At 42.6% G+C, this 17,825-nt stretch overlaps 2 protein-coding genes across 2 annotated transcripts; both read right to left on the reverse strand.

The window, feature by feature from the left end:
• Window positions 1-291: 291 nt before the first annotated feature.
• Window positions 292-1,588, reverse strand: LOC308134321 (gastrotropin-like). The gene is made up of 4 exons (XM_080501996.1): window positions 1,460-1,588; window positions 1,201-1,361; window positions 1,001-1,090; window positions 292-851 (listed from the first exon to the last, which is right to left on the reverse strand). Exons 1-4 carry the CDS (start codon window positions 1,524-1,526, stop codon window positions 792-794), a joined length of 378 nt encoding a protein of 125 aa, XP_080358122.1. The 5' UTR covers window positions 1,527-1,588; the 3' UTR covers window positions 292-791.
• Window positions 1,589-6,191: 4,603 nt separating this feature from the next.
• Window positions 6,192-16,517, reverse strand: LOC308134719 (alpha-1A adrenergic receptor-like; the record flags this gene model as incomplete). The annotated part of the gene is made up of 2 exons (XM_080502492.1): window positions 6,192-6,757; window positions 15,554-16,517. The coding sequence occupies 2 exons, from the start codon at window positions 16,515-16,517 to the stop codon at window positions 6,192-6,194; spliced, it is 1,530 nt and encodes a 509-aa protein (XP_080358618.1).
• Between the last annotated feature and the right edge of the window lie 1,308 nt (window positions 16,518-17,825).

Consider the following 17,825-nt stretch of genomic DNA (forward strand, 5'->3'; position numbering starts at 1 on the left):
ACACTTTAAAACATGTTTCTGTAACCAACCATATAGTATTTGCAAATAACTCTTTGGCAAACAAATGTCAATCAAATTTCAGTCTTTTTTCTTAAAAGAATAAACTTATTGGATATAGAAATGTACTTTAAAAGTTTTGTGGTCATAACTTCCAAAGGTAGCAAAGTATATTACATGATGTACAAGTTTGGGTGAAATTACATAATTCTCATAAAATCATTTATACAAGTATCCAAAATATAACTTTATGCAGTCAATGTTGGCCCTTGGTTAAACACAACAAGAACAATATGATTGCTAATAATTATGAGTTTTATTGACGCTTTTTTTACATGTGACATCAATTTGTTTTATTTTAACAATACGATTACACTTCTTTTCTCAGGCATTGGCAGAGGATCTTCTTATTTTTCCAGCATAAAAAAACTACCTGGGACGATATGAGTGCAACTTTTTGAACCAAAGATAATTAATACAACGTCAGTACGTTAAAAGATTAATCTCATTAATAACTCGATAAAACAGGTATGAGTGACTTTTGTTTGGTCAGCAATGACCACTGTCATAACTGTGTCATAACACAGTACATGGTGGCGTTTAAGTTTAGTCTAAATGTGTTAATACAACAGCAAGATGTTCCTTCGAGTGATGAATGGTTCCACTTGTTCCCTGGTGCAGATGATCTCTCTCTCTCTCTCTCGCTTCCTCTTGTTCCCGTCGGCACAGTGGCTGCTTTCATGGTTTACTTTGCTCCCAGTCTTCTCCATCGGAGCATGTTGAGTCTCGCAGCGTTAGATCCTCCTGCTAACTCTTTTGAAAGTCACACCCTCCTCCCCTGGAGTTATGCAAGTCTGCGTCACACGAGGTGAAAAAGAGAAGTGAAGATTATCAAGGACAGAAGTTATACCGAGGATATTGAAGCTGTATTGAGTTGATTTGTCTCCAGCGCTATGGAGAAGCAGCGCCTCGTCTCTTGTCATCGGGTAGTTTTCTTTCTTACCATCACCAGCTTGTCATCGACGAGCTCTGCTACAAATTGGTACTGAGGAAACTTCACTGAAATCTTGCCACCTTCCATAGTTACAGGCGCCTGCGAGGACAAAAGGTTTCAAACGTCTTGAAAGCAACACGACAAGGTGTGGAGGTGCAGCAGACTTGCAGGTACATGTGTTGTCTGTTCGGTTTGGTGTGACTGCTTACCTTGAAAGTGGAACCGCTCATCGTCTTCAGCTCACACTCTTGGCCAACAGTGAAAGTATTAGACCAGGTCCAGTTGGGGATGGTTTGAGTCCAGGTGAAGTTGTTCCCATCTTGAACCACCTCCGTCACTACTATCTGGTCTGTTTTGGCATGCATGAGCCCTGTGACAGCGAGATTGAAGGTCCAGGTCAAAAAGAAAGTTTACGGATGACACACATTTTACCCCATGTTTGTTAAAAAAAAATGAAAACCCAAATACCGATTGCTTCCAGAAACTGCTCGTAGTTCTCTTGGCTCTCCAGCTCGTATTTCCCAGCGAACGCCATGATGCTGAAAGACACAGATGAATCGGGGAAGGAGTTTATGAGTCAAGAGAGGAGTGGCTTCTCTCAGATATCCTCTCAAGCTTTGCCAAACCGGCTTCCTCCTCTCACACACAACTCTACAGTCACAAGTGTGTGAAAAATGTTCACTTCTGTGTTTTTTCCTAGTCAACACTGTCACATGGTTTCACTTCGCAAGTCCACGCTCCCGTCAGTCTTGGGTTTTTCCACAGCTTCCCACACGTCAGTATGCAGGTTTCAGCATGTGTGATGAAAATAATAATAATTAAAAAAAAAGTCACTGTTTGTTTTTGTACAAATTAGCAACAAATTTAACTCAAGATCGTGTAAGTGTTTTCAGCCTTTCTCCTTCTGTGAGCTTCGGCCCTGATTGAGGCACGAACTCGTTTGATGTCAGCAGCTGCTGAGCAGACGTTGAATGTTTCTCGTTGGAAGCTGCCAGATGAACTTGCATGAGAAAATCAAGACCAAAAAAAACAAAAAAACAAAAACACTTTGAGGTTTGTGACCAGGATAACTCGGCATGCAACAAACATATACATGGGTTACAGACTGTTCGTCTCCAAAAACATCTGCATGAGTCCTCTATTCAAGGAGCTCAGGAAGTAACTATTGCCATTCGTGGGAGACATTTCCTCATGAGCACAAGAAGTGTTTTATTGTCTGGTATCGTGTCACTCTCCAATTGTATCTTTTCAGCTTGTACTGGGATGTTGTTTGGTCTCATCTGCTATCTTCTCATCACATCCTGTCCAGTCCAGAGTTCATTTTGTTCACTAAAATTAAATCCAAAATATTTTCGTCAATGTTCATTTTCGCTTTTTGGAACAAAAATGGTCCGGTCAACAATGTCATGAAACACCGACGCTAAATTGTTTTCGCATCTTGTTGACGAAAATATAATTAAAAATAGAACAACTCTGATGTCAAACTTTTATGGACTATAACTAGAATATTAACATTTCTGTGTTGACGAGAACAAGACTAAAATAATTACCATAATATTCAGGCTTAAACTTACCAATATAATAAAGGACTTTTTTTTAATTAAAGTGACTGTTTAACATTTGGACTGGTACTGTTGGGTTATTAGACTACTTTGTTGTTTAGGTGTGTTTATTGTACCCTCTGTGTTTTTAGAGTCATAAATAAGAATATTGTGTCATTTTGCTGCTATTTGTCAGTGTGGTCGAAGCAATTTGTCCAGACTTGTATTGCAAAGATTGTTTGAGTCTGTAAAATGTCAGAAAACACACTGAAAAGTGTGCTCACTGAGCAGGAGTTTGAATAAGGTGAAATATACAAAAGAAATGGCTCATTCAATATGTTTTTGACTCCTAAACTAAGAAATATTAATGAAATTTAAAAGGAAACATCAGATGAACAAAGTGCTGTCTTGCACAAAGAAGTTAATCTTTTGATGAGTGCTTTTGTTTTCTTTTTGTTGAAAGAGAAACTCCTTTACCTTACATTTATTGATGTGGAATGAAAAGATTCAGTCGAAAGGAAATATAGGAAGCCCTCTGAACAGGACTGCAGCATTAAAGATAAGGACTTTTCACCTTGACTGAGGCTTGAACCTTTTCAGGTGAGGACCTTTCCTTTCAGCTCGAACAGGTTTAAAAGCTTCTATTCATCCACGTTTCACCTATAAAACTTTAGGTCACATCCTGACTTCTATTTATTTCCCCGTCCTTTCAACCTTTTTTCTCTAAAAAAAGAAGTGAACTATATCTTTGTGAACACAAGGTGAAAACTGACGAGATTACTTTAATTTCCTGGTATTTCACTCAACATACAGCAGCAGAAGAGTTACTTGAGTAGATAAAAAGGAGGGAGGTGGAGGGACCAGACCCAGAGATCGAACCCAGAAGATTATTGTCATAGTTCCGGCTTGGTTTTCTGCCGTCACAAGTTGTTTTTTCCCTCCTCTGTTTTCAGGCGCTTCATCTCTGATTACCCTTCAAGTGTTTCCACCTGTGCCTCATCAGCGCTGCCTGGCAGGCTGTGTATTTAAGCTCTCAGTCTGACTCCTGTCTTGTTTGTCCGTCTTCTTTATGTTTGGGGCTCTTTTTTTTAAATTTTCCTTTTGCTGCTGTGGTTCCACTTCTGGCAGCCATCGAGTTTAAACGTGTTTGATTGTTTGGGTCCTCTGTCGAGACTGCCTGACATATTTTCCTGGTTGAGAGGGTTAAAGTAGATGTGGGTGACAGAGAAGAATAATAAGAAAACTGCAAATCTAGAGCTGACCTACAAAACTACCCATTGTCTTCAAGTTGGAGGCAATGGGTCAATCAGCTTCTGGCTTCACTATAAGGTTTTTGAAAATCATAGAGGGGATCTGCAATTCTCAATGGGGAACACTTGTTCTACTACAAGGGCTTTGAATGAATGAATGAATGAGACTATTATATGACAGTTTAATTTAACCCCCCCCAAAAAATAAAAAAACTGTGCCTGACTCCTCACCATATGTCATGTAATGCATACCAGACTCTGTTATGTGTCTGCGTATGGCCAGTATTGATTCAAACCCAGCTGGTATAAATGGCTTAATGATATGCACAAGGAAACGGTGAGCCATGATGTAACTGAAGAGGCCTGTTCATCAATCGGTGTGCATATTATGTAGTGGGTAGAGTTAACCGAAACAGAGACGAGGAAAAGAACTGTTAAAATAATGACAGGTGCCCAACGTTGATTCATACACAAATAGAAGCCAGACTGGTTCAACAGATGGAGGTGGGGAGTAGAGGTTGTGCTGATTTGAGCATGTCGGTGCAGTAATGCAGCCTTGTACGGGACTATAGTAAAGAGCTGAAAAGTAAATCTCCGTCCTCACCTATTGTCATGGGTTCTGATTAAAACTATATTGTGGATACAAGCAGCTGAAATTGGCTTTTTCCTCATGGGTTGTGATGGAGTGAGGGGCTCGAATGTCAACTGGGACGAGGCCTCGAAACTTGATCCACAACCCTCTGGAGAGATTATTCTAGGATCTGGTTTAGAAGTGGTCTAGAGGTAGTTACATTTCATATGGATATGCTAGGTTTTTTTGTTTTTTTAAAATATCCATAGTGTGACTGTTTCACCATGTGAAAATGGAAAATGGAGAAGATGGAAGGATAGATCTGGTCGATGACCGAGAGGCGGTCCAGACTGTAGCTGTGGACGGGTGTGAGAGTCCATGCTGACGTCTGGTCACCATGAAGTGAACCAGCGAAGCGACAGAGGACAGTGTTCTGACCCGAAGAATCACTTTAACTTCATGTGGCTCACCTTCTGTGGCGCGCATGCTACTTTCCTGTCGGAGAAGTGACGGCTGGATGCACAACGGGATGAAGGCCAGCTGGGGACTTGACTTTCCTTCAGCCACGTTTGATGTATGGCCTCCGAACATAATTGCAGCATGTCCATCTTTTGGATGAGCCCGGAAGGCAGTGACCGCTCTCAGCAGGAAAATGTGCCCGTCGGCGTGCAGAGTAGCTCCGGCAATGACCGAGGGGACGTGATGAGAAAGAAAGGTTAAAGGTGTTGTGTTATGTCCTGAAATAACACTAGCGGGGTCTTCGAAACCTCAACCTGATGAGTAAAAACTTAAAGGACGTACAAATGATATAAAAGGCCCTCGGAGGGCTGATAAGGGTCAAGCAACGACAGACCAGAGCTCCCTGCTGGCACTAGAGGGGTTTAATGTGCGTGTACGTGGTTGTCGGTCTCTGTGCGTTTGCCTTGTGATGGACTGGCGACCTGTTCGGGTTGCATCCTGCCCTCGACAATAGTTAGCTGGGATTGGTTCCAGCACCTCGCGACCCTGCACAGGACAAAGTGGTATAGAAGATGGATGGATGTGATTAAAGGACCTTGATGCTTAAAGTGGAAACCTGCGGTCCCTCGCCTCCAAACTCAAATTGGTCCACATGTCCTTACCCAGGACACGACTGACATTTATTAAACAAAGTTTAACATCCATGGCAATAAACGGCAAGTGCAAGTTTTTTAAACGCCAACACAAAGACTCTTGGGTGAAGTGGTGCTTGAGCAATGTTCTACTTTTATTTATCCATCACATTTCTACAAACATACAAACAGGATGATATCTGATTGTGCGCACAGCAGATAAAACGGGTTATACTTTATTCCTTCAAATATAACAAGATGTCAAGTGACGGCAACAGAACGGTGATCCATTTGTCTCGTCACGTTCAATCTTTTTACAGGACGGATGTTGGTCTTTAACTTGAAGGGCTGAAGGGAAGGCTTTGTTGTGTGGAGATCACCATGGAAACGACGTCTGTTTTCCTTCACATTTGTTTTGAGTTAAATTAAGATGCATGCACAGGTTTCTTTCCCAGTCCAAAGACGGTGGCAAACAGTCGTTTAGAAAAACTGTTGAGTCTGAAGAAACCTTTGTGTCTTTGTCAACCACAGATACAGCAACAGAGAACAAAATACCCAGGATACAGCAGCATAGTCAACACTCAGCTATTTGTCACCTTACATTTACCACTACTGACAATGACAATCCACCGACTGAAGAATGATCGCGGGAGCGAACGGTGAAACTTGTGAAGTCCACCAGCCGTGCTCTGGTGCCGACTGTAATCCCAATGAAGAATAAGTCCTTGTCTTCGTAAGACGCAGCAGTCACACCTTGTCATCTGGACCCAGGTTTTCTTTGTTCACCCCTCCCTTGTCTTTGTTCCTTCCAAAGGAGAAGGAGAAAACGCCCCCCGTGGTGTGCTCGCCCGCTTTCCCTCCCCTCCCCTCCCCTCTCAGCGACCCATGTGGGCAGTCTGAGGGGCTGCCGGGGAGCAGGCTGGGTGTGGAGGGCGTTGGGGTGGCGGCCCCCCAGATGTACAGCGTCTCCCCCTCGGGGCAAGGCGGGAGACCCGCGCTCAGGTAGCTGGGGCTTGGGCTGGCCGAGGAGGGCAGCGTGCGCTGGCTGCCGTTCAAACAGCTGGAGTTATGATCCGCGGAGCTTTTGCGCGAGTTCCCAGAAGAGCTAAAGTTGGAGGAGCGGTAATTGTAGGCACTCCATCCGGGACGTTTGCGCTGGTGGCACTGGCATCTGAGGATCCGAATGAAGGCCAGCTTGAATTCCCGGTTGTAGCAGGGGTAGATGATGGGGTTTAGACAGCTGTTGAAGTAGCCAAGCCAGAAGATCACTTTAAAGAGGAGCTCAGGGGGGCGCAGGTTCACATTAAAAGACCCTGCGGATGACAGAGATAAAATGGGACAAACTTGTTAGCCAGCGACTCGGTGATTAGTGAGTTTCTACAGGAAAATAAAACGACTCCCCCACTCAAAGCTGGCTGTGTGGAAATTGACCCGATGTGTTGTTGATGGCTAAAATCTGACATGCATGTAATGATGATATATTTGAAAGGGTTGTTTCAAACTTAATTCTTCAAAAAGAATATTTGACTTTGCAAATAGCTTCTTAAATCGTTCGATAAATCGGTTCAGTCTCTCTCCTGTCATTAATTGAAAGCCAGTGGACAAATGGCCTCAAGCAAAAAAAAAAACCCTTTCTGGACTTATAAATCCGGCCATTAGCTATCCACAAACAAATCAGAATGCTGAAGTCTTTTTTTTTTTTTTTTCCTTCTTCCATCTCAAAACTTTTTGAATGGCTACACGTTTTCACTTTGCCTTGTTCCATTTCTGTGCTCATACAGTCACGGCAGCAGTATTGATCTTTTCCTCCAACAATCAACAGCAAAGTAAACAAGAGTATTTATCAGAGCTTTTCCTCTTGTGACCAGACTTCACAAACACAACATTCAAGAGCAAACAGCTTTGTATCACATTCTGTCCTCGGCTGCAAAATACTAAACTAATAAGGAGAAATAAATGAAGCACAAGCTCATTTTCAAGTTTAAATCTCGCATGTAAAAAGAACACGAGGATGAGAGTTGTTGTGGTATAATAGAAGAAACTTGTGGCTTTCAGTGGCTGAATGAAACTAGCTGATCTGAATGTAATGTAGATAAGTGAACACATCAAATAGAATTTTTTGTGCCCTTATGTTAAAAAGTTCAATATTGTATATAGTGAAATTAGGTCAAATTGACTAATCATGGAGTATTTCTTTCATAAATGAGCTATTATGCTACTTTCAGGATCTCGTTTCTTCTGGTTGACAGGACTACTTGTCTTCCTGTCACAGTAATCTGACCTATGGCAGGCTAATTTCCCACACAGTTGGACTCAACTTGGATTATTTCATTTGAGGCTGAAGTTCCCGTTTATGATGGCAGGCGTTCTGCAAAAGGTTCAACAGCTGCAACGTCGTTTGTGTAATATTCCAAATGACAATAAATGATAAATGGATTTAAATTGTATTGCAAATTGTGCTCCAGTAATGCCAGCGTACTTTACGTGGTCAGGTCCTTCCACTCATTCAAACTCGCACACCAATGGAAGCTTCCATAAAAGGTGCTCGCACAGCATTTGTGATTCAGCATCAAGCCCAAGCAAACATCGACAGGTCAGGGGGAAATGAAAGACCGAACCAGCAGCCGTCGGATTGGAAGACAACCCCACGCAGCCAACTATCATCACAAAACCGCCTGTATCTTAGTCATGTCATAGATGGTTAAAAAAAAATAAAAAAAACCTAGAAAGCTTCTTGCTTGTGCTATACTCAACATTTATCGGTAGTTCATCCATTTAAATTCCGTCAGCCTCCAGGTACTGCTCTTCCAGGTCGTGGTTTTTTATGTGAATTAAGTCTGTCCCCCTGCTTGTATAACCTCAAGATCTCAAGCTGGAGGCACTCCTATCAATAAAATGAAAGGTTATCATCAGTAACCTGGTTCAGGGTGAATGTTGATGCTTTTCTCATAAAGTTGATGTATTTATCTTTACGGTATTTCACTGCACTGTTCAGAATCTAGATACTCGTATACATGTTTTGTGGGTTTTACTTTTGTACAGGTTGTCTTTGAAAAATAAATCCCCCGAATGGGACTGTCTGCAAAATAAAGTGAAACAGAAATAAGAAAGATTACTCTTAAAAATGTCAGTCCCGGTTTGGTTTGATGTGGGGAAATATTCCATGTTAAAGTCTAAATCAGGGGTCTACCATTTATTTTTACAGAGTAATTTTCTCTTGGCTGTAAAAGGCACAATGGCTAAAAATTGGAAAAAGTAAAATCACAACAAATACGAAACTCCTAAAAATTCATAGAAATGATTAAAATTGCTGAATGAAAATGTGCAAAAACCAGTCAAGATGTAAAAAGTATCTAAATTGCTGAAACTGTAATGAAGTTAAATAAAAATAAATTCAAATAAATCAAATCTAAATGCCTATCATATTGAAATGTAACTGTAACATCATAGCTGCAACGCAAGATACAATTTCTGTACACATAGTACAACCATTTATCTAAAACTTTCTAACCAATGCTGGCCTGATGTTACAGTTGAGTGACAAATGACTCTTAGTCCTGAAGGTTGCAGACCTCTGCTCTAAATGGATCAGGTTTGGTGTTTCAGCACATTCAGTAAAATTCAGTAAATGTCTCCATTGTGAGATCAATAAAGGCTTATCTTATCCAGTAGGGGGCAGCATTGTCAAATAACAAGTCTTGAGAGTGTATGGGAGGAGAGCAGAGCCCACGTCATTTCTCATTAGAGAAAGGCCTTCCATTTAAAAAAAGGTCTACATGAGAAGATAATGTGCTTCCTCTTTAAAAAAAGAACCAAGGCAGCCACTCAGCAGCTCATTTGAAGCTGTTGAGCTTGAATACCAAGCGCGAGAGAGATGACCCTGATTTTCTCTTTTTTAAAAAGACGAATATACTGCGATGGAGCTGGGCTGCTTTAATACAAATGGGAGACATTTAAGTTCAAACGGAATGGCATACATGAGAGGAGAGGTGATACACCAACACAACAGAATCTCCCTTCCTGGCAGACAATATGAAGTGCGGCTGTCGCTGCAAACTATTTCTAAAAGCAAGCGCAAGACTGAATTTATTTGTGCTCAGTGTTTATTAGAAACGTTCAACAGGACTGTAAAGATTAATAATGCAAACGGCGGCTGTATAGATATAGTACGAGGTCGTGTCTGACAGAAAGTTCAGCCTGAAGTAAATGGCATTAATCTCCCCCTGCCTGCTCTTTGTTCAGCCTCTCTTCAGCCGGGGGAAGAGCTCTCATGAGCTAATGAGGTGACGGGGGGACGCCTTGGGACAAAAACAAGGAATTAATAAGCACAGCAGGTGTGAGATTAGTAAGAACCAAAGAGGGACGTGTTTTTGCTATGTGGGCTGAGACAAGTAAAACTGTCTCTCTTCACACCAGCCCACGTCCTTAAATTGAATATCACATTCCTGAAGAGCCTAAAATGCACCATAATCTCCTACTTTCAAGTGTGAAAATCCTTCCGGTAAATCACAGGCAGGAACAGACGCCTCTGTTTACTTACAACAATCTCTAATGTTACACGCGTTCTGAAGCCAACTGAAGAAACGACACACACACACACACACACACACTGTTTGCCTAGATGAAAGTGATTGTTTTACAATATGAGGAAACGTCAATCTATTTTCATTTATTTCTATGGCTTCAGACACAACAAGCAAATTTGGGTGTGTGTGCCGTTTCTCAGACGAATTACGTTGTGTCCTGAGAAGTGACACTTTTCTTTTTGTCCGCATGCTGTTTCCGCCATTTGAATGCTCGTCATTCATCATGAGGGATGCGAGTGTGACTACGTTTCAGAGGACAATGTAAAGTGACTTCCTTTCTCCAGCATCCGGTTTCTACTATTGAATTGCTTTAAGAATCTTTTTATTTTATACCCAGTAAGTAAACGAGGAAAGAACGCTGAAAACGTATATTCAAGTAATGTCAAATTGCTTGATTTGTACTCGATTAAAAGTACTGTTAAGAATACTCAAAGTACAAGCATTGTTAGCGTTAATGGGCAACATATCCAAGTTAATTCCTCAGACATTATAGCAAGTTGTTCTATAAACAGATGTCATACGGGGAGTTTCTGTCAAAACATATTGGCCACAACAAGTTTGAATATAAACAAAGGAAACTGTATTTGAGTATAAGTAAAATCATATATTTGAAGAAAATAGTCTAAAATCTCAGAAATCCTACTAAACTAAAATAATGTGGAAAAATTTGCAAATTGAACAATAAATTCAAACACTATTTGATAAGAACGGTTCAAAACTATACCAGTGATTTTTTTTTTTTTACTACTAAATACTAGATCAAACATATGTAATAATGGTATTTGTGACTTTGTTGAGCAGCACTTGAAAAGGCAAAATTCCTATTTAATTACCTCAATGGAAAATAAAATTACGACAATTGCAAAATTGATAAATCATATATGTAATTTATAAAAGATTTAGTGTAATTACTTAAGATGAACCTGGATCACTGTAAAAAACTGTGAATGTACCCCTAAATGTTAATAGTACCTTATTTTTTATACAGGTAAAGCGTTTTATTTCACTTTAATATCGTTCCAAATGTATTTAGAAATGATAAAAGGAGCAGTAAAAACCAAAAAAAGTCTTCATTTCGGCTAAACATTGAAAAAGAAATGTCAATATTTGGCAGCAAATATGATCTAAAGTTGCGATGGCGATCAATCAACCTATTTTTTTCGCCGTATGATGAATCTGCACATCGTTTAAATGAGCATCTCCACAAAGCTTTTAAGTGACTCTCTCCCCTGCAGAGCGCGGCTATGTGGATTCACATGCGTCTCAGGAAGAGCTCTTAAACGTCCAAAGAGTCCAGCGGAGAGCAGAAGGTGAGCCGCTGCCACTGTTTCCCAGTCCTCTTGTCAGCACGAGCGCGGGATGAAAGATGTGGGAAACTGTGGCCGACAGCAGACCTTCCTGTAGCCAGATGTGGTATGTTTGTGTGTTTTAGATCTGTGTGAAACTGGTCCATTTTTGTCTTTTTTATTTTTTTGTCATAAGTGTTTATGTTGAAGGACGGCAGCATAAACGCTGGAGGATGCAAGGGGGCCGGGCTGCAAGACAATGGCATATAGATAAACCGTAGTAGAGTTGTTATCGGCGGTCTCCTCCCTACTGTTAAGAGAAATGTTTGCACCTCCTTCCTGAGGACAGGCGCGTGCACACATCTCGCCATGAAACACAGGAACATCTTAACAAAACAAGGCATCCTGTTATTCTCTCTAATTGGAAGAAGCCCCGTCTGTGCAGAACACACACACACACTCACACACACACACACACACACACACACACACCCACCCTCTTCCATAACACACCAATAAATATGATTAATAAGTCTTAATCTGGAAGGACAGGGCCGTTATTGCCCTCTCTCGTTGCTCTCAGTGAAACTGCCAATGATGCTATTTTTGGAAAATTGGTTTGACATGCCAGAGACCTTGGTCTTCACCTCCCCTGCCCCGTGGCCCCTCCAGCCCAGCTCTGCCACCTCCTCTATCCTCCCATCGCTTTGACATGCAGCCCTCTCATTATTTTTGCCCCTTCAAATACCATTTCAATTACCCCTGGAGCTCGGAGGTCGGCCGGCTCAATGGCACAAGACATGACGAGGGGGAAAAAAAATTTAAAAAGAGAGGTTTACGTAAGATGCATGGATACAGCATCTCTTCCAAAAATACATACGCAAAGCGACTGTTAACACCTGAAAGTGTTGGTTTCTCTCACATTTTGGAAGCACTGCTTGCACCATTTGCTAAATGTGAGGCCTTCACAGGACATTAGTGCCTGTGCCTGCTGTTAAAGAGCCGAGGGAAAGTGTGCAATAAAATAAGTGCAGCCCATGAACGACTAATGATTTCTCTTTAGTGATATTGGAGAGAAAAACACAACAACGGCTTGTTGAAACAACTTATAGCCGACGAGTCTTCACTCGTTCGTCATGTTTCCACAGGAGGAAAATGAACTGGAAAACTAAAATTTGGCGATGGACAGACAAAAAAAATGTTCTTTTTAAATCTATAGTGAAACTGAAATCAAGTAAAACCTTGAAGACTCACTCGATGTTAACTCATATTTACTTAATTTTAAGTCATTAGAGCGTTGGGTTTTAACTTTGAAGTAGCTGCATCGTGTTTTTTCACAGTGCTCCACATAATGCCTGAGACAGAAGAAAATGTATGGATGCAATGACCTCGGTGATCAGCTGGTCCTTTTTCATGAACAGCATAATTACAGTGCAGAAAGACAAAGAAAACCTTGCCCATTGGCGTCACCATCTAGTAACATTATGAAGACAATGGCAGTCTCCCATCTTCTTCTCTCTCAACGAGCCTCTGGATCTTTATGATTAAATCCACACGAATCTCTTTGTCATTGCAGATCTTACACTGCTGGAGATCAGTAAAGGTGCTTGTTTAGATTAAATACAGATTCACAATAGTGAAGAGGTAGATGGATACATTTGCTACAGACACTAAGAAATATTTCTGTAGATCGTAAAGAATTTCCATATTAATTTGCAAGCATTAAAGTCAAATGCTGAAAGATGAGTATTCTAATCTTATCATACTATTTTGGGACAATTGTATTCAAAGTGATGCAAGAATCACAATCAGATCAGGTTTAATAAAATGTAATTATAATGAAGTCTTTATGGAAGCCAATGGTACAGGAGTTTGATCTTATACAGGTCTACTGTTCCAGCAGAGCCTCATGAATCATCCATGTGAGTTTTGAAAAGGTTATTTGAGGTCATTGAAAGTTTGAAGAAAGAAATGTCTAAACTGTGCTCAGTAAGTGTATCTGCTGCAATATTAACTTAAAAATTATCTTTGCACTGTTTATTATCTTGTGGTCTGTATTCTTTACCCTATTAATTAGTACTTCAAAATCTGGAAATGGGCACAGCTAGCTTGCCATTTTTGTGTAAAAAAAAAAAAAAAAGTGTTGCAGAATGGGTGAGCTCAGCTGTTGAAGTTGTTCAGGCTGCATATAGTCTGGATTCAAGACTTTGTGAAATCACTGCGGCTCCTGCTGGCAGCGTCCAGCCACGCTCTCATCATTGTTTGAAAATCTGTAGTGACAGACGAGAACCAAGCATCTGCAGCCACGCCGGTGCAATCGCTCACGACGCACATGCACGTACTTCATACATGCACATAAACACGCATCAATATTTCCCCACCCTTCGACCCACACCCACACCCACACACACACACACACACACACACACAACCCACATGCCATCCACGCTGTCACCCAGACAGACCCCCCCCCCCCCCCACCACCGACATGACATATCACTGACAGTATGTGTAGAGGAAGGAGCAGGATAATAACAAGTGTGAAACAGGAAGTCCCAGTCTGTGGGTGGAGGCTAATGAATACTCGGGGAGCAGGGCAGGGAGAGTGCTGCTCTCCTATCAGGCTCGCCGTCTTTAAGTTCAGATGCAAGTCACACCAGGGAGTAGAAGCACAAACAGAAAAACATCTCCCACCAATCGCTTTTTCAAAAGGGAGGTTGGCTCGACGCTTCAAGACAATATTTTTTCTTGTCGTGTTTTGACATTGTGGTCGCATCGTCATTGCATTACAAGAACCCCCGCCCCAGTGGACTATTGAGCTTGTATGTGCACTTTTCTTTCATGCAACTCTAAGGTAAATGTGCACAAATACAATTGCACAGTGCTTTGTCTGACAGCGTATCAGTATGCTACACCAGAGACTGTAAAGACAAACATGCCCCGGGGAAGGAGGGGGTCTTGGCAGTTTGCTCTGTAGCATTGCATAAAGAGGCCCTTCCTGAAGTCCCCAAACTTTCCTACTCTTTTATGTCTCTCAAATCTAAAAATCTGAACTTTTGGAAAATTACATTTTCTATGAACTTTTGTTGTTTTCAATCAAAATGCCTTCGAGCAAATTGAACCCTGATATGTGACTCTGCATCTGGGTCTTGCCTCGGGTACCAACTAGTCTGTGTATGTGTGAGAGGATGTGATGAGCTGTAGATTGATGCCAGGGGCGTAAACAAACTCCCATATGACCACAACACAATAGTAAAAACACACGTGCAGCCACTCAGACACACACATGCATTAACAGGCATAGGCTATCGTGCCCAGAAGGATGGATGGAGGGAGAAAATCAGCAAATCTATAATCCGCCATTATTGAGCCTCTCGATGCAGACTTATTGTTTTTCTAACCGCCTCTCCACAGCAGAGTGTGTGGCGTGAGCCTTTCACCGCAGTATATTGTTTAATTTCCACTGCAGTCTTTTCAAACATCCAGGACAGCAGGGTGTTGAACGCTTGCCAGTGTCAGTGACATCAGGGAGCCTCTGCAGGATCCAAGGGCCTCTAAAATAACTGACCAGAGCAGAGGGAGGCCACCTACTCTCCACTTGGCACGCACAAGAAGTATGCTTTATTTGTTGCAGCAGCAGTAGATCAACTGTGAATCAGGCAATAGAGCAAATATAATACTAATGATGTTTGGATAAGCTTGAGAAGAAGTCCTCAAAGTCCTAAAAAAAATGTTTTATAACATGTTATGGAGTCTAGATCTATATGTAAAGCATAGTTGTTGACTGGATTTAGAGAAGTGTTATTATTTTTTTTTAATAAAGTTTATATATAGAAATCTGATGCAATTTGTCACAAGCTCAAGATAAATGGCATGAATCCACTCCTAAAACACATGCGCTCATAATAGATATGGTAGCTGTTATTTTACTTTCAGCAGCTTATGAAGACCACTGCCGTACATCAAAGCCCACTCGTGGGTTTGGTGACAGTTGAGAACAGTCCCTGCATCCCAGGAGACCTTCCCACTGCCAGCTACCTCAGATGATTTATGGGACCTGCTGTAACATTTAACGGCGTCAAATGAGCTTCCTGCGCACATTTAAATGACTGCAACTGGTTGCGACTCCTGTAGACACTACTAAATCGGGGTCTGCGTGTTAAATTTCAGTGAGTTGTGGGTGTATTTCGTTTTGGTGTGTTTCGCAGCGTGCTGCAACAGGAGTCGGTGAACTTACCGATGGGTAAGGCCAGGAAGAATGGCAGCCAACAGAGGGTAAACATGCCCACCACAACTCCCAAAGTTTTAGCCGCTTTCTTCTCCCGGGAAAACTTGAGGAGTTTGACCGTGAGGGAACTTCTCGCCTGGTGCGCGCGGCCCTTGGCGGCGCCTGAACCTCCGGCTTCATCGTTCACCTGCGATCCCTTGTGGATGCGGAGAGTCAGCTCGCTGGAGTTCATCCTCTCGCGCATCACACCTGCCTCCAGGTTCTTAGTGGTCCTTTTGGCGACTATGTACACCCGGCAGTACATGGCCAGAATAACGACGAGGGGGATGTAGAAGGAGCCGAGCGAGGAGAACAGTGCGTAAAACGGCTCCTCGGTGATGGGACACACCGTCTCATCCGGCGGCGTCGGCTGCTTCCAGCCGAACAGGGGTCCGATGGAGATGACCACCGACAGCACCCAGACCCCGAGCATGGCCAGCAGAGCCCGCTTCTCTGTCACGATGCCCGGGTACTGCAGCGGGTAGCTCACCCCGATGTAGCGGTCGATGGATATTACGCACAGGCTCATGATGGACGCGGTGCAGCACAGCACATCCAGCGCAGCCCACATGTCGCAGAAGATCCGGCCGAATACCCAGTAGTCTAGGATCTCCAGGGTGGCGGACACCGGCAGCACCGTGGTGCCCAGTAGCAGGTCGGCGATGGCCAGGTTGATGATGAAGTAATTCGTCGGGGTCCGCAGGTGCCTGTTGCACACCACGGAGAGAATGACGAGGATGTTGCCCGCGATGGCAAACACGATGAAAGCTCCCAGCACCAAGCCCAGCGGGATGGCCCGGGTGAGGTCCAACTCGCTGGGCTCCGTGCGGTTCCCCCCGGTGCTGTTGGTGAAGTTACCCGGGGGATAAACCCCGTCCAGCTCGGAGGAAAGATTTTTCCACAAGTTGGTGACATTGTCAGTGCTCAGACTCATTTTGGCACACAAAGTCCTCCATAGCAGGCTTCAGATGACTTGGGAGTGCTCGGGTGGGGAAAAAAAGGAGCTTAACTAAGCGCAAACAAACAGCAGAACCGCCGAAGTCCGCATGGTGGGACTGAGTGTTGTGCGCCAGCTCGTATCCAAATCAGAAGCGCGCTCATGGTGCAGCCGAACTGTCCCCATGCGCGCAGTCCGTCTCCCTCCACTCTCTCCTGAACTCAGGGCTCAGTGGAGACTGAGGGGGAAGCAGTCATCTCCTGCCTCCTCTCCTCCACTCACAGCTTTGCCACATACTGACCAAACATGCCTAAATACGAGCGTCTGGAGTGCGCATGACTCGCAACACGAAAAGCCTCGGCTTTGCTCTGAGAAACAGCAAATTGCAGGTTTGGAGAAATAACCCCCCCACCCACCCCGAAACAAAAAAAACATAATTTATATATGAGTGCATTGCAATAGCATTTTTTTCCTCCAATGAAACAACTATTTGCATTTATTCAAGTTGGCATAAAACTTCAACTGCATTTCAGTTAGTGCAGATTTTCCATCTCAAATTCTTTGTGTGGTCGAAGGAATTATGTAGACAGTCTGAAAATGTGTAAAGTTTAAAAGCAGGTAATAACTCACACGAAATCCTGAAACAACAGGTATTTCTCATGAAGTCCTATTTTGGTCAAAACCAGGATTTCCTCTGAGTAATTTCGTTTTGGATGTGAGCTCAGTTAGCAGTGACTGATTTAAAGGGTCGAGTTCAGGCTCATGCACATTCCTAAAACTGAAAGTCCCCCCCCCCCCCCCCCCCCCCCCCCCGTTTAAGATGCAACGTGTGTCTTCTGGTAATCTGTCAGAGTAATGGCCTTTAAAATCCAACAGAATACCTCATAAAGCAGTTCAGTGCGCTTTGAAACTGGCAATTTAAAATTGTGAAAGTCCACCACCAGACTATTGAAAGCTGTAATATATATGTGGAAATAACTGCGCTGCATTAATTTCCTTGTTTCCACGCTTCTATAGAGTGGTTACAGCTGGTTTTCTTCCAAGTAAGGGATGGACTTATTCAATATCTGCTTAGTGTGTTTATTTTTCTGTACAATTCGATTCACTTTAATAGTGTTCAATAGTGGAGAAACTCATTCTGACATTCTGTACCAATTATGTAAACATTAAAACAGTTGTTCTAAGATGCTCTGGATGATGTAGCATTATCATAAAATTGGACATTTAGTGCTGAACTGTAAAAAGACAAGAGTTGCATATTGAGCACTTTTACAAGCATCCACCTCCTGAAAAACACTGAGAGCA

This window comes from Blennius ocellaris (genome assembly GCF_963422515.1).
Source record: "Blennius ocellaris genome assembly, chromosome: 9".
Classification (NCBI taxonomy): Eukaryota; Metazoa; Chordata; class Actinopteri; order Blenniiformes; family Blenniidae; genus Blennius; species Blennius ocellaris.